A 27,170-nucleotide genomic window follows, 5' to 3' on the forward strand; every position below is an offset into this window, starting at 1 on the left:
CTGTCTAAAATCCAGACTAATTAAAACAAAAAAAAGACACCAAAACCATACTCTCTAGTAAGCAACTCCTAGTACACATAGGCAAGAAACAGGCACTAACTACTGAACTTGGCATACACATTTAGCGAATATAACTTTGAATTTCTTCATAGCAAACACTATCCTATGGCAATAGATTGGATTCAGTCAGTTATTTGTTTACCCTTTTTTAGTTGGCAAGCTGAGAAAGTCGAGGTTCTCATAGTGGAGCAGACCACATAGAGGTAGATCTGGTTAACACACTTTGCCATCTATCAGCATAGGGCACCAGGTAATAGTAGAATGCACATACTATGTATACAATTCTTAATATTTTTAATGGTGGATTAAATTAGGGCTGCAACAACTAATTGTCACAAACTGGGTTCATACAGGCAACTGTAATGACCCAGCGCGCCCAAAGATGGAGTTCAGGAGGTATTGAGCAGTAGTGGAGTTGGACAGGGCCTGGTGCAGGGCGACCACGCTCACCCGGGTGTTGAGCACCTAGGGTTGTGCAGCCACATACCAGCGCCCTGACATAGCAGCAGATGTAGTCCAGAACAGAGCAGAACTAAACTTGGCTGGATGTGGAAATCCGAACTAAACTTGGAGATATCCTGCAGGCACCCTGGAGCAGGCATGAAACATAGCACTGGAATCAGGCTGAGAGTAGGGAAGCTAAGCAGATTATATAACGGAAACATAAGCAAGCAAGGGTGACAGAGCAAGGAACAGGGAGACCGAGCAAGGAACATAACCATACAAGACATACATGATACAGGGCACAACAAAGGACAGGGAACAAGGCAAGGAACACAGGAGAAGGAGTGAGGAGCTGGAATCCTCAGATGATTCAGGGAAGAAGGGCAAAGGTACATAAGAGACAGACAAACATGAATACAGGAACTAGCCTAGGACTATGTGATAACAATTGGAGATTCCGTCACACCATATGGCCATAGTATGCTTAGCCCACCACTACGCCAAAGTACTCCAATGACGGTGGGTCCTAACGCTAAGCCCTGCATACGAAAGTATTGATAAACTAAACATTGCATCCAAACACATAACCGAGAAGGATATACCTTTAGACTGCAGACTGAGACAAACAGAACAAATGGGTGGGACACACCTTATAAAGGAAACAGGAGCTGAAGCTAAGAGCAAAACTGGAATCCAGGAACCAGAGGTACAGAACAGAGCATACGGAAATCCAGGAATGGATCACAGCAAAACATGGGAACTGAGGCAAGGCAGGGAAAAACAGAGATATGCAGCTCCGCAGCCTGGATGGACCCTGACACTAATCATTGTTTCCAACGATGTTCATTATCGATTAGTTGAATCGATTTTATCGAATATAAGATGAGGGTTTTTTCCAGAGCAAATGCTCTGAAAAATACCCCTCGTTTTATAATCTGACCTCAAACAGAGGTCGGATAATAACCCTAAAATCCAGATCCCCCGCAGCGCTGCAGGGGACATGAATCCTCCTCTCTGGCAGCCGGTGGGCACCTGTGCGATCCGCGCAGACATCCTCCGCTGCTGCCGGCACTTCCGCCAGGGCTTCTATGATGGACGCCAGTGTGACATGACCTTCCGGTGCTCCGCCATAGAAGCCCGGGGCGGAAGTACTGGGCAGCAGCAGCAGCAGAGGTTGTCTGCGCGCATTGCGCAACGTTCGCCGGCTGCCAGAGAGGAAGATCCCTGCAGTGCTGCAGGGGACCTGGATGCTCCTCTCTGGCAGCCGGGTTTGCGTCTGTGCGATGTGCGCAGACAACCTCCGCTACTGCCAGCACTTCCACTTGGGCTTCTATGATGGAGCACCAGCCTCATATGACCTTCTGGGGCTCAGTCATAGAAGCTCCAGCGGAAGTGCCATCCAGCAGCAGAGGTTTGTCTACCCGCCTCGCCCAGATGATCACCGGCTGCCCCTACTAGACACAAAGGAGCACGGGGGGTAAGTCTAGGGGGGGCTGAGTGGCATATCAGGGGGTATAAGGCATATCAGGGGCACAATGGCATATAGGGGGTTATAAGGCATATCAGAGGGCACAGTAGCATATCCGGGGGTATAAGGCATATCAGAGGGCACTATGGCATATGGGGGGAACAAGAAATGCATTCATTAAATTATTTTAAATAAACAAAAAATTTACACTTTTTAAATCAAATTATAATCGAAAAAATAATCAGCTAACTTATCAATTATGAAAATGACAACTTTTTATACGTCTAAGAAATCTGAATAAAATGGATCGATTTAACATGCATTCATTTTTATGGACCCCTACTAAATCACTTAAATGGTACAATGTAATTTTTTTTCCCAAATAGTTTTTATTAAAACAATGTTTAACACATAGTGACAAGGCAGAGATATACATTGGTATACACAAGGCACCAGCAAAGTCTTACAACAAAATTGGCAGGGCAGATAAAAGCTACAAAGATCAATGACATGTAGAGATAACTGCAAAAACATTTTCTCATTTTTATAGAGACAAAAAAGCCAACAATGAACAAAAAGATAGTAAAATGAACAAATAAGATGTTGAAAACAAGTCAATGTCTTGCCATCTACCTCGTCATCTTATGATCAAGTCAGAGTGTGTATTTGTGTTAGGTGTGGAGTCTGATTGGGGGGACTATTGGCTATGACCCATTGGCAGTACCAGCATGTGTGGTAAAATTAATCTCAGATTTGGATTAGGGTTGCCAGAGGAAGCAGGCCTATAAACTGGGTCCACAATCGAAATAATTTTGGGTTCGCTTCTCTTTATCAAGGCTTGTCTCCAACCAATCTATTCTCATTAAGTAACCTTAAACATGTCATCTTAACCTTAAACATGTTTACTCTTGGTGTAATGTTACTTATTGCAGTAGAACAGATTTTCTCGCAGCTGCCATACATATTCGGAGCATAGTTTTATTACTGTTATAATTACCGTAAATCACCCTCAAGATCGCCAGCTCTGGGGTAACAGTTTGGTCCAGTACATCCAATTGATTACAGTACCTCTGCATCTCATCCCAAAACCCTTGCAGTTTCTCATATTCATACCAAAAACAATGAAGCAGGTCAGCTTCTCACCACCAGATTTGAGGCATCTATCATCCTGCTTGTATCCCATCAGGAACAATCTGAGTGGGGAGTAGTAAGTGTGATGCAGCACCTTGATGGACATGTCTGTATAGAGAGATATAGACTTTTTATTGGCTGCATTGGCCCCATGTGGCCCCATGGATCTCTTCCAGTGATACATGCAGCATATGTCATAACCATTTTGGACCCCTTCCTTGGCTTGGAAATAGGAGAACAGTGAGATGTGCAAATCTTGAAATCTAATATTGATCTCCTCTAAGGACAAAATCCTCTTATAACCATGATCCAGGAAGGGGACTAACGTTGTGATACCCAAGGTGCGCCAGGCAGAGTACGGGTTACCCGCTCCACCTCCCTGGAAAGGTGGGTTCTGCAACCACGGCTGAAAATGGGACAAGTAGTGGGGCTGGCATTTAGCTTCTGAAAGATATTGAGGAATGGGGCTCCAAATTATTGGAACTTCAAGATCCTCTTGAAGTGTGGCCATGAAATTCTAATTAAAGACTTTTCGGCGTGTAGGCTAATTAAAGCAACCGCATCCGCTGATCGTGAGGCTTTGAATATTGCTGAAATCACAGACTTGATTCCCAACACTGGATTACATCCCCTGACAAAACCCCTCTGAGCATGATGAAGGATCTTGGGGACTATAACCTGAAGTCTGCCAAGATTTTAGCCAATAGCCTAACATCTTTATTCAACAGGACAATAGGCCTCTAAGAGGCCACATCTGCTGGGGCCTTATTTGCCTTAAGTATTAATATTGTTCTTGCTGAAGCAAGTGAGAACAGGGGAGTTTCTCTGTGCAAAGACGTCATTAAATAAATTAGTGAGTATACCCACTACATGTGGTTGAAGCATTCTGTAAAATTCTCCCAGGTATCCGTTAGGTCCCGGGGTTTTCCCAATTTTTAGATTCCGGATAGCCTGTTGCACCTCTAACTCTCTTATGGACACATTAAGTAGATCCCTGTCCAGATTAGATAACTTGAGGGATTTGGCACGTTTTAAAAGGTCTACATCCTTATCCTTATCATCCAGGGAAGCACTATAAGGTGCTGATAGTATTCTCTAAACAATTCTCCCATCTTGTCACCCTGACACAACATACGACCCGTGGGAGTCCTCACCCCAGAGATTACATTCCTCTCCTTCCGTTTTGTACAATTTAATTTTTGTACAGAAAACTTCACTTTATGCAGGTTGTTAAATTGTTAACCAAGGATTTTTCTCCCCATAAAATACAAATTATCATTTAGACAGGTCATTGTAAACAGTGGCGTCGGCAGGGGGGGGCCAGAGGGGGCCATGGCCCCCGCTAATTATGCTGTGCCCCCCAGTGTGCCCCCCTAATTGAAACGCTATACCACCATGAGTCCATGACCTGGCCCACCGCCAGGAAACCGGGACATTTCCCGGTGTGCCGGCACATTGAGCTGAAATTTCAGCCGATGCGGCTGACAGTTTCAAACCGGCTGTAAAACCGAAGCAGTTTTACAGCCGCTTTGAAACTGTCAGCCGCCGGCCGCTTAATGGCTTGCCGGCATGCCAATCACTGAGGCTCTTCGTCCCGCCCCTTTGAAGATGCACCGTGATGCTCAAGGGGGCGGGCACTTACGGAACAGATGCTCTGTGACTGGGAGCACGTGGTAGAAGACCAAGAGCAGCGGTGTTAAGGCTGAAAAACGAAGACCTTCAAAAAAGTAATTATTTCATTTAAAAAAATAGTTGAGTTGATAATCAGAAGGGTCTTCAAATGTCATTTCAATTTAGAAGGAGAACCCCATTAAATATGTTTGGGTATTTTGTTAAAAATGCCGTTATTTAAGATTTGTGTTATTTGCTCTAAGAGTACTAACTTATACCTACAGTTCTGCACGTGAAATTTAAGTAGTAATGCACTAGAGTAAGTACACCACATCTCACTGGAGGAGGCACATTAACAAAAGCTTCACTGAAGGAGGGACATTAACAAGGGGGGGGGCTGCCTTGGGAAAATTAAATAAAAAAAGATGGTGGCTGGCAGGCTGGGGACATAATTACACATCAGGGGGGGTTAATACACATTTGTATGGGGGCCATTATAATAACCATTACAAGGGGTTGGTGCATCAATACACAATGGAGGGGGGCAGGCTGGGGGCATCAAATAAATCAATACACAAGGGAAGGGGGCTGGCTGGGGGCATCAAATAAATCATTACACAAGGGAGGGGGGCTGGCTGGTGGCATCAAATAAATCAATACACAAGGGAGGGGGGCTGGCTGGGAGCATCAAATAAATCAATACACAAGGGAGGGGGGCTGGCTGGTGGCATCAAATAAATCAATACACAAGGGAGGGGGGCTGGCTGGGGGCATCAAATAAATCAATAATCAAGGGTGTATAACAAAAATGCACAAAGGAGGGTGGCTGGGGGGGCACAAATACACAAGGGGCAATACACACAAACAACAGAGCAATGTGGAAAGCATTTTTATACTACTAGTAGTATATAATTAATAATATTAGTAGGTTATCTCATCCTGATGTGGGGGTCCATGTGGCAGCAGAGCCTGTCCTGGTGTATGTGTTTGGGTGTCAGTGTGGCAGACCCTGTCCTGATATGTGTTTGGACATCTGTTTCCTGGCACTTTACTTACTGTAGAGGGTTAAATAGAACTTTGTAATTTTTATTTATTTAGATTTTGTGGTCACTTCAGAGGACAAAACTTTCTAGGCCTAGAAATCAGTGAGAGGAAAAGTAAAGGTTTTGTGTTATTTACTCTTATTTCAATCTGGATATATTATTAAAAAGGAAACTTAGATGTTGGTTCAGAGTTTGTGAAACTCAATTCTTGATTTCATTATACAGGATGCTATTCCCCTTTGGTTTCACAGGCCTTCACAGACCAAGTGGTATTCAGCTTAGTTATATTCAGCTGTATGCATTTTGTTATCTGTGATGAGGTGTTCATTTGGTGACGCAGTGCTAAGATGGTTGTGTTGCATTAATGGCTAAAGGTTTTGTTGACGTTTCATATTTCGTTTTCAAGAATATTGTTAAGAATAATGCATCACTGTTTTGTTGTGCTGAATAAAACTGGACTTTTTCATCTAAAAATTTTTGCAGTAGCAAATGTTTGATTCCATTATGTCTAATCTTAATTTATTTGGGCCTTTCAACTTTTTTGATTTCTGGGATTTTAATAATGTGATAAAAAAGAATGATTTATAGTTGTTTGGATGTCAAATAGTGTGTCAAATTCTGTTGATCTGTATCGGCTAAGTTTCCATACATTATTTATGTATACATGCAAATACAGGTTTTTTTTTGTCTAATTCAGTTGCATGTGCTGTTTCCATGTGTTTTTTATTTGATCTGTACCTGAACTACAGGGTGTAAGTAAAAGAGCGGTATGGTTTAGTAAATGAGGGGACAAAGGGACTCTGGGGATGATTACAGGGGAGAGGACTTCTCAATGTCACGGTGCAGTCAGAAGGAAGGAAGATCTGCAGTCAGTGTGTCAAATATATTTTTTTCGGTATGGTAGCAGAGGGAGTGATTGCATATATATATATATTGTCAGCAGGGGCTAATATTAACCCCTTAAGGACCGGGCTCATTTTTCGTTTTGTACCCTGTGGGACCGAGGCTGTTTTGACACTTTTGTGGTGCTTGTGTTCAGCTGTAATTTTCTCCTCACCCATTTAGTGTACCCACATAAGTTATATATTGTTTTTTTCAGGACAAGATGGGCTTTCTTCAGATACCATTATTTTGATCGTATCATCTTATTTACTATAAAAAAAATTAAAAAAACATGGTGAAAAATTGAAAAAAAACCACATTTTATGACTTTTATTTGAAAAATCTTTTACTCACCTAAAAAAGCAAGTAAAAAAACTAGCTAAATAGATTCTACTACTTGTCCTGAGTTTAGAAATACCCAATGTTTTTATGTTTTTTTGCTGTTTTTTGTAAGTTATAGGGCAATAAGTACAAGCAGCGTTTTATGATTTCCAAATCTTTTTTAACAAATCTGGTCAGTCTGCCTCCATCTCCTCTTTGGAACATCTTTGAAGCCGGTTAACTCAATTTAACCCATTCAAACCATATATTTTGGAAAACTAGACACCCCAGGGTATTCCAAATGCTGTTATTTTAACCCTTTCCATGTACCAATTATACAACTACACTTTGTCAAACTTTGTAATAGTAATTTTTTTTATTTTTTTTTCCACACAAATTGTACTTTAGTTATAGATATACAGGTGCTGGTATATGTCACTGTCAAACAACACCCCAATATGTGTTCAGCAACATCTCCTGAGTACAGCGATACCCCACATGCATGGGTTCGTCAGATTGTTTGGCTGGTAAAAGGCTACTTTTGGGGCATGCGTAATTCAGGTGGTCATTTGGTCATTGTGCCTCCCTCTCCTCTTTGGAATATCTTTGAAGCCGGTTAACTCAATTTAACCCATTCAAACCATATATTTTTGAAAACTAGACACCCCAGGGTATTCCAAATGCTGTTATTTTAACCCTTTCCATGCACCAATTATAGAACTACACTTTGTCAAACTTTGTAATAGTAATTTTTTTTATTTTTTTTTCACACAAATTGTACTTTAGTTATAGATATACAGGTCCTGGTATATGCCACTGTCAAACAACACGCCAATGTGTGTTCAGGAACATCTCCTGAGTGCAGTGATACCCGACATGCATGGGTTTGTCGGGTTGTTTCAGATTTAAAATGCCACATTTGGGAAGTGCGCTTTTTTTCTCCATTTTGGTCAGTCTGTACCTATGCCCTATCTTTGAGCTAGGCCACTCCAATTTACCCCATCAGCCATTTTTTTTATATATGAGATTTTTGAGAAATTTTAGCACTTGCTCAAAATAATAAACTTTATTTTTTAATTTTATTTTATTTTTTTAATACTTTTTTTATATATTTTTTACACATTTTGCTGGTACTGGATGGTTCATCTAGTGACATCACTGCATAATTATTTTTAAATGTTAGCACATTTTTTTTTAATTTTTTTTTCCATTTTTTATTTTTTTTTTATTTTTTTGAATATTTTACTAATCACATAGTGATTAGAAAGCTGGGCTCCATTGACTTGCATGGTTGAATGCAGTACCTGTATTCAACCAGCAAGTGGAGCCAGTTCTCTAGAGGGTCTGGAGACCCTCTAGCGAACTTTTTCGTCTTTATTGTTTTATTTCCCGGGCCGCCGCCATCTTGCTTGATGGCGAAGATCACCGGCAGCGGCGGCTGTGACCGCTCTCCGGAGCGGTCACAGCCCACCCAGAGGTAAGTGTTTGGTGTCGCTGGATGCCTCCTGATCGAGGCATTCCAGCGACACCATTTAAGTGTCTTTTAAAACTGGCGTCCGCCGCCATACAATGTATGGCGGCTGTTGACGCCCCGGGGAGGGGCCAGACATGGCCCCCGATGCCGATCTCGGCCTTGCTGAATGCCTCGACATCGAGGCATTGCAGCAAGGCCGTTTAAGTGAAGAAAGTGATCCTTGATCACTTTCTAAGCTTATTTAATTTTTTGACGGTTCAGGACCGTCAAAGGTCATTTAGTGACCTTCTTGTTATGACGGTCCTGAACCGGCAAAGGTCGCGAAGGGGTTAAAGAATGAAAAATAACTGTCACTTAGCTGTTATTTTAAAAATGCACGTCTAATGTGTGTATATATATATATATATATATACATATATAGTGTATATGTACCGTTTTATAATTGGCCCCCCTACTTTGGTCCCTGGCCCCCCATGTGCCCCCCCTAAATATGAAAGCTGGAGACGCCACTGCCTGTAAACTCAATGTTATCAAAAAAGTGCCCACCTCCATTTCTAATTTACAATTGTTTGGTAAAATCACAGTTATATTTTACAGTTGTTTTGTGACAGGGAAAAACAGTACATAGTATTGTGTACCTAAAACCACATAACATCCTGTGTGTGTAAATGTAGCTAAATATAGACCCGTGTGATGGAACAGTGAAAGAAAACTGTTCAAGATCAAGTCTGCTACTTTCAGGTACAGAAAACAACTTTGGTATACGATAAGATTTTAATTAAGTAACTCCAATTTTGAATAAAGCAAATGGTGGTCTAGGTACATCCTTATCCTGTCCTATAAGCAATCTGGCTCTGAGAGCTGGCAAGGATAAAGGGGAGCCCCTGATCATACCATTAATGTCCCTTTGCATGGGCTATTCAAGAGACAATAACAGCTTTTTACCAGTAAAGCAATTGGGTTTACTGCACTGTAGATCCCTGTCAACACAGGTTGTGTTTCAATACATGTAGTACTGAAAGGTCTTCTTGTAGGATGGTTTTGTGAAATAATAGTTTTTGGGCACTGTGAGCTGCCCCACTGCCAGCTGGGTGTCAGCTGGCTAAGAGCATCAAAGACCTTGATTACAGTCCCCCATGACAACCTACTATATTGCTTGGATATGTAATATCCCAGAGTTCTGCTACAGCAGATGGCAAGGTACAAGTATTTTTTGCCCTGCCTCATGGATTATTGTTATTGTGATTCAGGGGTTCACTGGTCATTCTTGCGCAGGGTTTATCTTTGTTTGTTTCTCTTATGGCCTGGCTGCTTTACAGCCACTTCTTTTGCTCACTGCCAGAATAATAAAGCCTGTCAGGTTACGCACCTGTCTGGTAATCGCCTCCTTAGTTACCACGGCTACTCTTCTTTGGACCAGCCCATTATCCAGCCCACAGCCAGCCCCTCTAGGCTATTTAAACAGCAAGGGTTCACCTCCTCCTTGTCCTTGCGTTGTTTTGCCTGCTAGTGCGTTTTTCCTGTGTTGCTATGCCTGTGCATGACCTGGTTATTACTGAAGACCATCTTTGTTCCTGATCCCTGGCTTGCTTCCACACTTTGTTACTCTCTGTGTTCCTGAACTGGCTTATCTTTTGGCTTCTGACCCCGGCTTGTCTTTTTGGCTACGATTTTGCCTTGTTTACATTATTGTTAATAAAGGTGTTTTGCACTATATGTTTGCGTCTGTCGGGTTCCTGGTCCTTTACAGTTTCATGGAGGAGTATAGTTATTGGGTCAAACCCAAAGTTGGAATCTTTAGGTCTACAGGGCACTGTGATACACTCATGCAGCAACCATTCTGAGCTCCTACCAAGGAGGAGCACAGGGATTTGGAACCCAATACGGTCATCTATCAAAATGTAAGGCCCGGGAGCAATATGGTTCCCTGTGCTCCAAGTGCAAGTTTCCTGTAGCAATCCCATGTCAAGAGAGACATTACATACCTGGGGCAAAAAGTGAAATATGGGAAAGGATTCCTTGAACCTGGTTTAGCTGGGTCTTGAAGGGGGGTTAAAGTAACTGGGGTATTTAGGCCGACCATTGAAGAATAGGCAACTACAGAGCAGACTGGGTTTCAATGGGAGCTAGGTATTTATTTCACGACTTGAGTTTTGGGTTTTTCTTTTTTTTAACAAAGACAAATATACACACGTACCAATACACACATGTATAACAAACATATATATATATATATAGACACAAATTTATTGTAAAACAGCTTCTACCACTATATGACCATAAAGCATGATATAATGTGCGTTTGCATAAAGTAGCAGAAGGACAAGTTTATGACTCAGAACTCTATTCCACATTGTGTGTCCAAAGAGCTGAGTCACACAAAACAAATTATCATTATCCTGATATCATTTAATACCTTTTGTAATTAATACATTTTACCCTACAATATTTTATGTAGATCTTATGCAATATACAAAAATGAATGCAATTTAATGTGAAATTAAATAGTGATAATTGATGTTGTCTTATAATCGGACCTCAAATTCTGGTCTGACTAAAAGACTAAGGCTTATAAAACAGGGCTTGACAAATTTGTTTTGAATCTAGCTTAAAAAAAGTTAGGAGGCAGGATTTTTTTTAAAAACAAAGTTTTATTTTCAACTTTTAACAGATCTTAAATTTACACGTAAAAAAGACTAGAACCAAACGTCATGGGCATTTAAGTTATGCAGATAATTTAATATAGTCGTATGTGACACACCACATTTTCTATATAATATATTAGTGTTTTTCACTTTTCGCTTTCGGTTTTTGTGGCCATGAACATGCCTTGTATTTTTCAAACTAAAGTGCCAATGGTCCACAGCCTTTGCAGGATCAAACTCTTGTTAGCATCCCATCTACTTATCCATCCATATGTAATAGCGATGGTCCTCTCATTGTGCTAGCAGTGAGCAACAGTCAGAGACTGGATCAGTCTGCGTAGGTCATAGGGAAGCATGACGGCTTCTGTTCCGAATATAAAATGGCATTGTATCTTAAAAAAAAATACATGCCATTTTTATCCTCATACTAGGGATGGTAAACATGTCACTTGTGCGTCTACAACACAAGCAAAAGAGAGGGGGGGGGAGTTGTTTGGCTCCAGTATAGATGTTTTTAGCGTTTGAGAGAAACAGAAATGGGGACCAGGGTTAGGCACCAGCATTGTTCATGATGGACATTTACTGGACACACACAAAAGAAACACAAACACACACACACACACATCAAGACAGGCTTTTTTAAATACTTACATTTTCGCTTTTCTTTTTTCCTGCTCTCCTCCGACGTGACTCACTGAGGCACTGCCACTCACCAGCACGGTGTGCAAGCCTGCCACCTAAAATATATTAAAGCGTCCGGCATGCACGCGCGGCGGTCTTACCACCTCATCTCTCGGCCGCACTACTGCTCACGCGGGCCGCACGTTGAAGTCCGGTGGGCCGCACGTTGGACGCCCCTGACCTAGGCCAAAATTTTCAGTCGCCATCGACTAAGGATAGCACAGGCATTCACCGGCTGCCAGAGAGGATGATCACCCGCAACGCGTAGACAACCTCAGCTTCCGCCCGGCACTTCTGCTAGGGTTCTACTTGCATCATGCAGATATCCACCAGCTGCCCACACTAGACACCAGGGAGTCTGAAGCACTGGTAAAGGGCAGAGTGGTATATAGGGGTATAAGGCATTTCTGGGGATCAGAGTGGCATATTAGGGAGGCAGAGTGGCATATAGGGAGATATAAGGCATATCTTGGGGCAGAGTGGCATATACGGGGGCATAAGGCATATCTTGGGGCAGAGTGGCATTTCATTAAGGCAGAGTGTATAAGGCATATCTTGGGGCAGAGTGGCATATTGAGGCAGAGTGGCATATAGGGGGTATAAGGCATTTATGGTGGGCATATAAGGAGGTATAAAGCATATCTGGGGCAGAGTGGGATATAGGGGGTATAGGGAATATCTAAGGGGCAGAGTGGCAAGCCTAGGGTAGATGTGTATAATTTGGAGGCAGGTTGGCAAATAAAAGGAAATAAAAACAAAAATGCATTTTTCTCAATAATAGTTTTTTTTAGATATGAAAAAATAGTTTACATGTGAAATAATGTTTAATAGTAAAACATTTTTTTCCTATAGGGTAGTCTTATATTCTTTTTCTTATAGGCTTTTTCTTTTTTTCCTATGTTAATATTCAAATTTTGGGGGGTCGTCTTATAATCAAGCAAATATGTGTGTGTGTGTGTGTATATATATATATATATATATATATATATGGTTAAAGATCATGTATTGTTTTTTACTGTATAATGATTATGGATTTCCAAGCAATGGTCAGTGTCTACTCTTTACAGACATTGAACATGCCGCACTGTGTAATGATGCTGCACTCAGGAGCTGGAAAAGAACATATCAGATTAAATTTACATCCGCCACAAAATAATTCTTTGGAGGCAGGATGAGAACTCAGTTAACCGTTTAATGTCATTATAGTGTAGGAGCCAGTTTAAAAAGAAAGATAGGGTTGCAAATACAGAAGAGCAAGAGGATTTCCTAGAGCTAAATGAAACACCAGCTCAAAAACACGCTTAAGATTCCTCACCACTTGGCATGGAGAACAAATGTATAAAGGGTCTGAACTATTAATTCCTCCCCACTCTCAACAGTTCAGGCGTTTTAAGCTCTTTGCAGAAGATAATCCTGTAAAATCATACAATGTACTGCACTATTAATGAAAAATAGTATGAAATAGCTAAATATAAAACGAATATAAAACTAATTAAAAAAAAGAATAAAAGGAGGAACGCTGGAGAAATTTTCATTTTTTGGTACAAATTAGTAGAGGCAAATTCACAAAACCAAGATGCTTTAAATTTAAACACAGATACTATAGATCATTCACCCTATTTCTGTAACACCTTTATTTTGCCTTTTAGAATGCAGAGGAGAGATTTTTGTGTGAAATTGCAGCAAAGTATGTGGGGAATTGAAAATGATGTTATTCTGCATATTTTGTCAAACCAGTATTTATAGGTTTCAGAGGAAGCTTGTTTTGTTGTGTTAACTGTCTGTGTTCAGGTAAGGAGAGGCACATATACTTCTGTGTTCAGACAGATGGATGTATGAGCCATTTTCACATAGCACAACCATAATGTATATGCATGCCCAATGTAAGATTATCAGAGAGAACAGCAAAGAGTGATAAAATACATTTTACATTAGGGCATCAGGAGATAAAGCAGATTATATCGGAAGCTGCATTAAAGTGACTTGATGGATAAAGATTGTTTTTAATCCACCAGTATAGAGTGTACAGTTACAACCACAGCATAATTGTTTCACAAGTCTAGCATATCAAGCCTTGGACTGTCCCTCTATGCCTAGCAACATTTAACAACACACTGATTAATATGCATTAACAGAGCTACTCTTATATGTGCTGCATCACAGAATGAGACTATCCTTATTGTTTTATGCCCCCCAAAGTATTCCTTCTGATGAGAGATAGATTGCACTCAAATAAGGGAGAAAACCCTCAAAGAAGAAGATGTTTCCACTAATAGCACCAAGTAGAGAACAACCTAGTATATTCAGTAACTACACTATACCTACAGTGTGAGAGTGCCCTAGAGTAACAATGCAAAAAGACCCTTCACATATATAGTGCAAGCTTTAATAACATATTAAAAAATGCACGATGCTTCAAAACCACCAAGGGGTTTATTTACTAAAGGGAGGGTTGGAAGGAGAGTTGTGGTTCCACCCACATTGGCAGGTTTCCCATTAAGCAGGGCTGAGCTGGCCCTGTATAATGCATAATTCAACTTGAAAGAAGATGTTGCTGACAGCTCACTGATACAACTATAAATACTACATGGTGAGCTATGTTCTTCCTGTGGCAGAAGCTCACTAGGTTTGGACTTTCACAATGTATAGAGAAGTGAAGGATATTAGACACAATTCTCCTGCAGACTCTCCTGTCAGCACATCTTTTTGTGAATAAACCCCTTAGACACAGAGACAAAACAATTCATGTAGGCTTTGGCTATAGTGTACCGCTTGCATAAACTCTTGAAGGTGTAAGCAAAACTCAGTAACTGGATATACAGCCTGGTATAAAATGATCATTACTGCACTAACCAGCTTTACATGTTATTTATACCAAATGAAGGCAGGTAATGTGAAGTTTTTAATGTTGAAAAGTGTTATTTAAACAGTGCCCAGTGTGCAGGTTAAATTTCTACAGCAAATATATTAGTATTTCCAAAATGAGCTTGAAAAAGATTCAATTACCGTAATTGCATCAACCTGTTGCTACTTAAAATAACAGGGGTTCTAATTCAACCACAGAACAATGCAATAATAAACAGGAAATGTTAGCAATTTTCTTAACAGTAAGTAGGCGCTACACTTGGTAGCGTTACTTGATTACTCCTGTAGTATGGATAGTAAAACCTACCTTGTGCCTGATCATTAATTTTAGAAGCTACAAGGGCAACCTATTCGAGTAAATATGCTGCAATTTATAAATATCAAGGAGGGATATAATGGGACAGGTTAGTAAAATTAATAGCAATATCCGGTATAATTATAGGTCAATGGGTAGAAATATTTGCAGGTGGCATAGGCAGTTTTGAGATTGAATGTAATGATTAAATTACAGGCCCATTTATACATTAAATGGACCTGCTACACCATGAAATGCTTTCTAATTAATCTGTGTACTAAGAAGCATATCCTTTTTATACATATTACTCAAATAAGTAAACCTTAATTTTATGAATAACATAAGGTTATTCTTGTAAGTAATATTGATTACCAAAAGTAGAATTGCTTGTAATTTTGTTATATTTATATGTATAGTATATACTAGTATAAAATTGTAGGTTTCTTCAGTATAAAGCCAAAAACATTTTGGGGAAGGCACTCCTTAAGTTACCATCCTCCAATCACTGTCATTTTTCGCACCCTACCTCTCAATGTGATTGGTTTTCTAACGTTCAAAACAAAAATAAATTCCGACAATCTTGCAAAGTTAGAAGGAATTCCTGTCAGTAAATACAGCTAAAAACCAAATACCTTTTCAATGACTGAACCTGTTCTGCTGTAATTGAGACTGAGACCGTGAAGAAGCAAAACTGACTTTAATTGTTACTAAGAGACACTGACTGACACCACATAAGACTTGATAAGCCATGTGACGGAGACACCGTGACCGTCACAGCTTTTAGCGGAACTGAAATAGTTTATTATTATTATTATTATACTTACAGCTTGTGATTAATTGTTCTGGAGATACTTTGTTTAGCTGTCTTATGTCATGTGAGCCAGAATCTGGCAGAACTAGCATGCCTGTCACATATTATCTCCCATCTATTTAACTATCCTTACAAAGGAACCTGGGACAAATAAGTTGCCACCAAAGTGGGAGATTAATTTAACAAAAAAGGAAAAGAAATCATGAAAATCATATTAACAGTAAGTTGGAATGTTTCCAATATATATTGCTGTTTTCCATTAGATAGATTCATTTATTGTGCTGAATGCCAACATACAATATTTGTAAAAACTGACCAACCTAGCTTTAAGTGAACAATATGAAGTAATTGTAAAAAAAAGGGTCGCACATATCCAAGAGGCCTTAACAGGTATGGTATTCATAAGCTGCTAGCCTTAAATCCCCAGTTTAGTACTGCTGTTTGCTACCATGCCATCAATAGTGCAAAACAAAAAAGAAAAAAATGTGCTGGCTGGCATGAATAATATGAGCTTTTGTGGGCTACAACTCATATCACCATCAGGCAGACTGATGGTGAGGGTGAAGGGAGCTGTAGTCTCCAAAGGCTGGTACACTAGAGGCACAAAAGGGTGGAATACTTGTGAAGATATGTATTTTTTTCCCCTAAACTGTATGTGTAATATACTTATGGCAATTAACCCTTATTTTAAATCTTATGTGTGCCTAGCTTGGCATATGTACTGTCCTCTTCAATGCGGGGGGGGGGGGGCAAACGGGACATATTTGGTGTTCATGACCCTGCTAGCTTTCTCTAAAGGCGGGCTGGACTGGAGGAGCCTGACTGGCTGAGGAGATCATGGATCTTCCTCTAGCCAGCCCAAATAAAAAGAGCGCAAGAAAGGGGAGAGATAATGAGAAGGGAAGATAATGAGAAAGAAGAGAGATGGAATGAAAGGGAAGAGATAATTATAAATGGAAGAGATAATGAAAAAGAGGAGAGATGAAGTGATAGAAATAAAGAGGAAAACAGAGAATGGAGAAATGAGAATGGTGAGTATAATGAGAAAGGTAGATCAAAGAAAAGAGAGAGAGATACAAATAGAAAGGGGAGAGGTAGCGAGAAAAGAGCAAGAGAGATAACAAAAAGGAGAGATAAACAGGAAGGGGACAGAAAGGGAAACATTGTGAGGCAAATTGAGCAAGAGAGATAAATGAGAGAAGGATAGCCAAAGAGAGCAAAACCAACCCCCAAAAAATCTTTAAGCACATAAATAAAAAAATTAAAGTGTAGGTACACTAATAACAGAGATGGGTGTGTTAGTTAACGAAGACCAGGAAGCAGAAACTTTAAATAATTATTTTTCCTCATTATATATTAAGGAGGAACCTATGGCAATGGATATGCAAAAGACTACTGCAAAAATTTGCAGACAAATTGTGATTGGATGACTCAGGACAAGGTGCTGCAGCAACTAGTCGAAGTTAATGTCAACAAAGCTCCGGGGCCTGACGGTATTCACCCACAAGTACTTAAGGAGCTAAGTCTGGAAATAAGTGAACCTATGTTTGTAATCTTCCGGCCATTGGTTGGCGCGGTGCGTGCACGCTAGCCCCTTTAATTTCACGAACGCCGGCCTTCACCCGGTGCCCCCACCAGACACCAGGGAGTCAGAAGCAGTGGTAAGTCGGTGGGGGGTGTTGTATGGGGGGCATAAGGCTTTTCTGGAGGCAGAGTGCCCCATGATATGCCTTTCAACCCCTATATGCCCATCTGCCTCCAGAAATGCCTTTTAACCCCCTATATGCCACTCTGTCCCATGATATGCCTTTTAACCCCAGAGTGGCATATAGGAGTATAAGGCATTTCTGGAGGCAGAGTGGCATATAGGGGGTATAAGGCATTTCTGGATGCAGAGTGGCATATAGGTGGTTAAAGGGCATATCATGGGGCAGAGTGGCATATAGGAGGGTATAAGGCATATCAGAGAGGCAGAGTGTCATATAGTGTCATAGCTTTTATTAAATATGAAAAATAGTTTACATGAATTAATAAAGAAATAAAAGTTTCTTACAAGAATATCGTGAAGAATAATGTGATCACTGTTTTGTTCAACTGAATAAAATGGAACTTTTTCATCTAAAAATGTTTGCATTAGCAAATGTTTTAATTCCAAAATCAAAGGGCAGTGTACATGTATATGTGTGTGTGTGTAAGAGCAGTGTAAATTTTTTTTTGTGTGTAAGGGCAGTGTACGTGTATATGTGTGTGTAAGGGCAGTGTACCTGTATATGTGTGTGTGAGGATAGTGTACATGTATATGTGTGCGTGTAAGGGCAGTATACGTGTATATGTGTGTTTATGGGGCAGGTGTGTGTAAGGGCAGTGTATGTGTATATGTGTGTGTAAAGGCAGTGTAAGTGTATATGTGTGTTTATGGGCAGGTGTGAGTAAAGGCAGTGTGTAGGGGTCCTGGGAGGGAGGCTAACATTAGCCTTTCTGTGGACTACTCTTCCAATGATGCTCAGCCAGCATTATGGTGGACACCTGGCTGGCTGAGAATAATAGGAATTTTAGTTCACAGCTAAAATCTGCAGCTTTACTGTTGCTGCACTTCCTATGACGCTCAGCCAGCATCATGGAAGTAGTATGTCTGGCTGAGCCTTATGGGAATTCAATTCAATGTGTTAGTTATTTTTAATATGCATGACTGTGCTGAGAAAAATGAAGCGTGTTTTAAGTGGTGATGCAAGAGCGACATTTTAAAGTGCAATTGCTTGTATTGGTGAGATTTAAACTTCTGTGGCTGGGAAAAGTATTTGAAGGGCTATTAATTTTCAGGAATTCATTGGGAAGAACAGTGTTATTAGCAAAAATTTGCATGGTTTTATGAAACATAGGTCATGTCAAACTTATTTAATTGCATTCTGCGAAGAAGTAAGTAGAAGTGTAGATCCAGGTGTTGCAATGGATGTAATCTACTTGGATTTTGACATGGTTCCGCACAATAGGTTAGTATTTAAACTGAAAGAAATTGGTCTAGATGCAAATTCTTGTTCTTGGGTTGAACATTGGCTTAGTGATAAAGTACAGAGAGTTGTCATAAATGGTCACGCATTTAGACTAGAAGAAAGGAGATTTAGTATAAGGCAAATCAAAGGTTTTTTTTACAATAAGACAATAAGGATGTGGAATTCTCTGCCTGCAAAGGTAGTTTTATCAGAGTACGTACAGACATTTAACCAACAACTGGATGAATACTTGCAAAAACATAATATTCAGGGATACAATTTTTGAATTATGGGGAAACAGCTTCTTGATCCAAGGAGAGATCTGACTGCCATTCTGGGGTCAAGAAGGATTTTTTTTCCCCTAGTTTGTGCAAAATTGGAAAGAGCCACAACTGGGTTTTTTGCCTTCTTTTGGATCAACGGCAAGCAATGAACAGATATGGGAAAGGCTGAACTGATGGACGCATGTCTTTTTTCAGCCTATGTAATTATGCAACAGTAAGGAGGCCTCTGTGCAAGCAGTTAAGTATAGATACTGAGCAGAGATAGCAAGATTTGGGCTCCAACAACGGACAGGCTTCACAAAGAGTATCTCAGAAAACCAAGGGTAAAGGCGAACTGGATAGTCAGGATAGCCTGGTTGGTACATGTAGCAGGCAGTCATGCAAGCCAAGGGTCCTTACACAAGTCAGGTAGTCAGACAAGCCAAACTGGTACACGTAGAGAACAGACTGAAGCATAAAATCACAAGGCAAAAGGAGGGTCAGGCAGGAAAAGGGTCAAAACGTGAAGATCAGGAACTCAGGATACAGCCAGCTCTAGCTCCACCACCTAACCTCGGTCATCTCCAACCACCCATCAGAGCCGCGCCTCCAGCCGTGAGGCATAGCCACGCTCCCTGTGTTTCTGCAACTGGAATCTCCAGCTCGCCAGGGGCGTGTAAGTATACAATTCCGGGGGGACCTCGCGCTAGCTGGCAGCTCCCTGACGCAGATTGCGTCAGCGGACAGTCACCCGACCGCCAGCAGCAGGGACCTGCAGTGAAACCCCAGGTACTCCGAATCAGCGGGCAGCTGCCTGCCCGTCAGTAATGGGACCTGGGGATGTGACAATAAATAAAGAAAAAGGGGAGGGATAAAAAAGAGAAACAAACAGAGGATAGATAATGAGAAAGGGGGATCAAAGAGCAAGGGTAAAGATAAAAGAGGTAGGGAAAAAAGGAGTGAAAAAAAGAGAGATAATAAGAATGGAGAGAAATTAAAGAGATAATGAGAAATGGAATGATTAAATAGAAGGGGAGAGATAAAGAGAAAGGGGGGAGTTAAAGGGCAGTAATGAAAAAGGGGAGAGAATGAAAAAGAAAATATAGTGGGATAGGAGACAATTTATGAGAAAGTGTGTTTCTGTTGTGAATTTGTTTGTATGTTAGGGCAAGAATGTATAAGGGCAAGCGACTGTGGATGCAAGTGCAAGTCAGGATGTTTATGTGTAAGGGCAAGTGTGAATGTGTGTGCATGTATGTATGTCTGTATGGGCAGGCACGTGTGTTTACTCCTTACAGTTATTTGTAGTGTGAAGCCAAATACCCACCAAACAATATCATTTTCAGAGGTGTTGTTCTACCCGTTCAGCTGGTAAATATCTACTATTAAAAAGCAATTAATATTTTTGTCCTTGTGTATTAAAGTTGTCGTGAGACCAATGCTGTATTAAAATAAACAGCCTGAAATGTGAGGCACGTGCCTTTAACACAAGGCATCAGTTTATGATGTCATATCCCAGCACTCAGGAGTGAAGATGGCAGTGTCCAAGGTATACCACTGATCACATTGACTTCCTTAGGGATGTTTTTTTATGCCATCATATAGTGTCACTTTTATTACAATATTGGACACATAAATGTAATCATGTTTTTCTTAACCGTTAATTATATTTGTTAGCACAGTATTAGCTAGAAAACATTTTATATATCTTAGTACATATTTTACACTGGGTACTCACTATTGGCAGTACCACATTGGCTGTAATGAGCTTCAGCAATGACCTGGGTTAACATCAATTCGATATTATCATTTGGAGCATAGTGATTTAGACATGGAATCAGAGCATGCTGTTCTATGATTACAAAATGTCATAGCTAAATGTGTATATGCTTTTCTGCATTTAGCAATCTTTTTTTGGGGGGGGATATGATCCCTAAGAGTCGAATTGTATGTTTCAGTATAATTTTAGCAATACTCCAGATTATTTATTTATTCGAATCAAGCCCCATGGCTCCCTAAGAGGTCTAAATTTTGATCATGTAATGTTTTGCAAATACACATTTGAAAATTGTGATTTCGTTTCTTTTAACAATATGTTTACCTTGTAAACATATAGTTAAGCTATATGTTTAGCTTGTAAAACCCCATTCTGTTATGAATTCAAAATCAGCCCTATAACTATTTTATATGAAACTGTGTTGTGAAATTTCATCCCTACTAGATATTCTACGGTCAACTGTAAGTGTTATTATTGGAAAATGGAAGTGTTTAGGAACAGCAGCAACTCCACCTAAAGTCCAAAGTCACAGAGTGATGGGGTTGATATCATAGCTGAAAGTTCCAAACCTTCACTGGCCTTAATAGCAACATACAAACCATGCAGTGGGAGCTTAATGGAATGGGTTTCCATGGCCAAGCAGCTGCATGCAGGCCTCACATCATCAAGTATAATGTCAAGCGTCAGAGTGGTGTATGTCACCACTGGATGCTGGAGCAGTGGAAACATGTTCTGTGGAGTGATGAATCATGCTTCTCTGTTTCGAAGTCTGATGGCCGAACCTGGGTTTGGTGGATACATTACTGGGAACATTACTTGCCTTACGCCATACTGCCAACTGTAATGTTTGGTGGAGGAGGTATAATGGTATGGGGCTATTTTTCAAGGGTTGGGCTAGGCCCCTTACTTCCAGTGAAGGAAAATCTTAATGGTTCAGCATACCAAGACATTGTGGACAATGCTATGCTTCCAGCTTTGTGAGAACAGTTTGGAGAAGGCCCTTTTTTTTTATTCCATCATGACTGTGCCCCTATGCACAAAGCAAAGACATGGTTGGGTGAGTTTGGTATGGAAGAACTTTACTAAAAGGGACTGGGTCCTGACCTCAACCCCATTGAACACCTTTGGGATGAACTTTAATAGAGATTGTGAGCCGAACCTTTTCATCAATCATCAGTGCCTGACCTCACAAGTACTCTATTGGATGAATGGGCAAAAAAGCTGTTGTAACTGTAAAGGGGGGGCAACAACATATTAATGTCTATGAATTTAGAATGTGATGTCATAAAAGTCAATGTTGGTGTAATGGTCAGGTGTAACAATACTTTTGTCCATACAGTGTATTTAAATATAAAGTATGTACCTCTGACCAGGCAACAATTAACATTGTCTTTAAAATATGTCTGTCCATCTCTTATGTTCTATTCTAATGTGCCATTCACTATTGCCATATACCTGATATCCACGAACATGAGTACACACAAGTTTAAGATATAGAGGGTCACAATCAACATAGAATGTAGGTTATTTGCAGTTCAAAACTACTGAAACTTGACCTAATTATTTCTCGGTTATTATGCTGGTATCTTTAATGGAATTACAAACTTCCAGCAAGTAATGGAGCCTCCTCTTTAGCACATGCTCCATGACCTTACAAACTGGGAGATGTCAGTGTACAAACTACAGCCCCCAAAAGACTGTTTGGCAGGAAAATGGAAGGTAGGACTTAAAATTTACCAACATTATTTTAGAAATGAAATCATATAAATTGAAGCCAGTTAATGAAAATGTCATTGTTATCCCTTCATGCAGTTCGACAAATGCAGTTCACACTGACATTCAACAAAGCTTTCCATCACTACATAAGGTCAATACCTTAAAAACTCACATTTTAACCTAATAACCATGTCATGTTACTATAATAAAATTACCCTTTCATAATTCATTTGAAAATAACAAGGTCATAAGTTCCCAGTGACCTTTTATTTTACTCATTGCATTTTTTGTCCTTACTTTGTGGTATTAATGGGCAGCATAGAGTTCTCTAACCAGGTCCTCTAAAGGGCACTGTACAAAAATGTACAAATGTTCATGCAAAATAGCTGGAAATGGTTCATTTGGCTATTAACAAGATCTGTTATTCAGTCTTTACTCCTTTAACAGACTGATTTACAGTTGGCGCATCAATCTAATTGCAGTAAAAATTACTCTTGCGACCAGCAGTTCAACTTTCACTTGTCATTGCTGCTACTTGTTATGTATTACATATAGTGTATGCTCATGGAGTTTCTGTAAAGCAAACCTAACTTGTCCACTTTGTAAATGGAAAAATATAATCATGGTAAAGTTTAAGAAAATCAGTAATAAATGTATCTACTATTGGTCTATGTATCTACTAAATGTATCTACTATCTACTATTGGTAGAATAAGTAGAATAATAATAAAGAAGACAACACTCTATGCAATGAATCTGAGTTTAGTCTCACCTTACTCCGGATTTGGCCAGAGGTAGATACTTTCCGAATCAGTTTGTGAGAGATGCCCTCCTGCTCCCCCTCACTATCAGAAGATTCCTCCCCAGTTGCTTCAGCTGGGGGCAGTTTGTCTGAGTCTAGTGAAGAGACTGAATCCCTGGGCTTCCTCTCAAACACATCTCCTGGGGACAGCTTGTGAGCCATCGTCTTCAGTAGTAAACAAGGGTCTTCCTATACTGCAGCAGGACTACTGACACTCACCCTAAAATGAAATATGAAAAACGGCACACACACAAGATAAGTTACGTATCATCAAAGAATCTCCATATGCATGATTAATATGTCTTATAGCCAGTTATTTGATTTATTAAATTATTAAAAGGAGTGATACTTCCTCTTTAGTGGTATGTGGCCATTTGACATGCAGGGCTGGTATACATTAATAATGTTAATGTATGTATAAGAGACTGTCTCCAAACAATTCCAAAATAAAATATGGAGGGCATCAGCTTCTAGGTGGTATAACACACACAGCACCCAGTAATATATAAAAAAATCACTAATAATGGTATTACGCTGACAGAGATCTACTCCATTTACTATCATAGTAGGCAATGTGAAATATTGCAATGAAGAGCTCATAGGCATGAGAGACATCAGTACAAATGAAAAAAATATTGCACCTGATTTATGCGTGGCATTAACAATGTAACCTGAATTCCAAAATGCACAAAAATATTTCATTCATTGAAAATATGTACCTAGGTATGCATTTTTTCAGCATCTTACAGTGTAATATTCAAATGAACTAACAGGCCTCTCATATTTAAATACTAATATAAGCTAAATACTAAGCTTTACAGCATCCTGAGCTGTTAAACACATTCACCTGCATACAAGAATAGTGAGGCACATAAATATGTTTAAAGTATTTGAAATTGATATCATGTATATGCTATATTTGTATCGGATGCATTATAAATTATAACATGAAATGTGATGCTAATGCACATTTTCCCTTATGCATATATTATATATACAAACGTATATAAAAGCATGTATGTACACAGCTATACATATACGATATATATATATACATATATATATATATATATATATATATATATATATATATATATATATATGATATACATCTCCATGGAAGCATGTTTAGGGAACAGCTTTGAGCACCTACCTCTTGGACGGCACAGATACTAAATAGGGTGACGTTCTAGGACTCTAGGTCTTCATTTAGGAGCCATCCTGTCCCATGCAGCCTTCTCCATCATTCAAGCCCCGGTACAGAGAAATGTCCTCCTTCCTCGTTCTGACTGAGCCAGGACCCTGCATTGCTGAACTATGCGATATCATCCAGTCCTTCTCCCCCTGTCACGGCAACGCGGGTCAGGCTGCGCGCCACGCTGTCCTTGGCATGGTGTATTTATACACTAGATTCTGCTCTTCCTCTGACGGGCTAATGCGCTATCAGCCTGCTTCATCACCTAATAAAGATGAGGAGGAAGATGATGGTCTGGGCTCTGCCGCAGTTCGTGCTGTTGCAATACACAATGTACTGAGACATGGGTCACAGCGATTTCCTTCCTCTACCATCTACATTTCACCATATTCCTTTCATTTCTAGAGAGTTTATTGCGAATCCATCACCTCCTATGTCGTATTTTACACAAGACTCTCTCTATACCCCTCCCATTCTGTCAGTCTTTTTCTTCTCCATATGCCTCGGTTGATATACCTGGATGCGGCTCTATAGATGACAGCATACAAATAAAATCGCCACTTAATTTGTATTTATTTACCGTCACCCTACTTCGCCTCCTTTTTAAATAGCAATATAATAATTATAACGTTGTTAGACATTCCATGCTCCTCTCTTAAGGTCATAATTACCTAGGTAACAAGAAAAGGGTACATAAACGCCTTGCTAAAGGGTTTCTGAAGTCCATTACCCCAGACTGTACCATCACTGGTAGAGGAGGAGCTGCTTCCTGATCCTGGGAAATTCATTCTGGAAATTTGGTTTAAAAGTATTCCTGGATTTAAGTCTGTGCCTTATTTTTTTCTCTCATTTAGTTTCTTTAATTTGTCCCCAACTTTTTTTTAAACAAACAAAACAGCTACTCCCTAGGTGTGGTAACCACATATCCACAAACATGGACAAGTGCCCCTCTTTTTGAGAGAAGGTCCCTTTTTCAGACCCAAATCCCCATATAGCTCCTAATGACCCGCTATTCCAGGAGCTCAGAATGTTTGGTCAACATAACTGTATTGTAATATTGAAAGTCGCAATAATTCACCTTGTGTAATATAGCGACACCATCAAGATTGCAAGCTCTGTTGGACAGTGCCTTCTGCACATTTTGTTTGTGGAAGCCCAAATTGTTATGCAAAGCACCATTTGCTATGTCCTGACCCTCCGTGCAAAACTGCACAATATGTTAGAGATATATGATAAGCAATAAATCAATAAATAATTTATTCTGTATAGAAACAGCAGGATGTCTTTACATATGTGCACACACACACACATACACATATTTATTATATATATATATATATATATATATATACACAGTACGTTAAATACATTTTTACTCTTACAAACACTGTATAAACAGCTTTCAGTAGGTCACAATTGCACATAAAAAGTCTAGATAAAGTCCTGCCCCCTAGCTGTGCTTTGAAGTACAAAAAAACCCACACAACAGGAGTGCCCATCTCTGTGCATTTGAAATGTTTGGAGGTATGTATCCAGAATGTGTAGCACCATTCTCTCCTTTTAAGCATTTGTCTTATGGATAGGGGAAACATTTACGTATAACATTAGGGTGAAATTATCACAAACTAATTCACCACAATTTCATAGCCGCCAAGGGCCCTCCTTTTAACCCAAAGTCCTGTGTCTCTCTTTTCTCTTTAGTTTATTTATATCGTTTTATAACAGCCCTTCTACCTTTGTCCCTGTCCCCCATGTGCTAAAATGATTGCTGAAGATGCCACCGTTGTGTGTGTCCATGGGCTACTTCTCTGTGGCTGAGCCGTTGTTAGCACTAGACACTTCCACTTCACGATAATAATATTTAAGTGGACTACGGCAGACATTTCATGAACTGACTAGTGGCAAAGGTGGCATCCTATGACAGTGCTACATTTAAAGTGACTGCTGTCCGTTCTACTGCCAATGTTTGTCCATGCAGATGGCTGCCTATGTTAAATTTGATTGATTTTATATACCTGTTAGCAATGTGGCTGAAACACCTCAATGTAATAAATAGGACGGGTGTGCACATACTTTTGGTAATATACTGTATATACAATACTCCAATACAATAACATATGAAGTGTCCTAAGAGAAACACTTATTTTAGGAGGCATAGTTAGTAGACTTGTGCACGGTGAACAAAATCGATTTGGTGGGTAGCCTAATTGGGGAAGATTGATGGCCAGACAACAGCTTTCTGATCCCAATAATGTAGAAGGAGAGAAGTGGCAGATCCTCAAGATAGGCTTTCACCATTTCAGGGGCGCTACTCTGACTTTGAGGAGCTTGGTTGGCACTAGTACCCACTAAAGTAGCAAGGGCCGCTGCCAGAATGGATGATGCTCCTGTGGGTCTAGTGCAGAGGATTGGGAAAAGGACATGTGACTGGCACTGATGCCACTACTGCGGGGAATTTTTAATTTCCACCTCTGTGCTTAGCATACCCCTTTTGTGCTGCATCACATACACCCTTTTGCTGAACACATATTGGGGTGTTGTTTGACAGTGACACATACCAGGAGCTGTAAATGTCTCTCTTGTGCCCTGCGGGATTGTTGCAACCTCTGCCAGTTCCTGTTTGTCCTTGGACCCAGGTAGCCATGGATTTTATGGTGGACACCGGTTTCCGAGGGCAATACTGTCATTTTAGTCGTC

At 40.1% G+C, this 27,170-nt stretch overlaps 1 protein-coding gene across 2 annotated transcripts in view; it reads right to left on the reverse strand.

Annotated features, from left to right (window-relative positions):
* The window catches only part of LOC149282300 (diacylglycerol kinase eta-like), a 79,805-nt gene extending 56,365 nt beyond the window's left edge, over positions 1-23,440 (reverse strand). For both annotated transcript variants that reach the window (XM_089498345.1, XM_089498343.1), the window contains exon 1: positions 23,249-23,440. In XM_089498345.1, coding sequence (XP_089354471.1) covers positions 23,249-23,440 — 192 coding nt within the window. The remainder of the gene's footprint in view (positions 1-23,248) is intronic.
* Positions 23,441-27,170: the final 3,730 nt, after the last annotated feature.

This window comes from Sceloporus occidentalis, unplaced genomic scaffold (genome assembly GCF_023333645.1).
Source record: "Sceloporus occidentalis isolate IW3139 unplaced genomic scaffold, rSceOcc1.0.p SCAF_119, whole genome shotgun sequence".
NCBI lineage: Eukaryota > Metazoa > Chordata > Lepidosauria > Squamata > Phrynosomatidae > Sceloporus > Sceloporus occidentalis.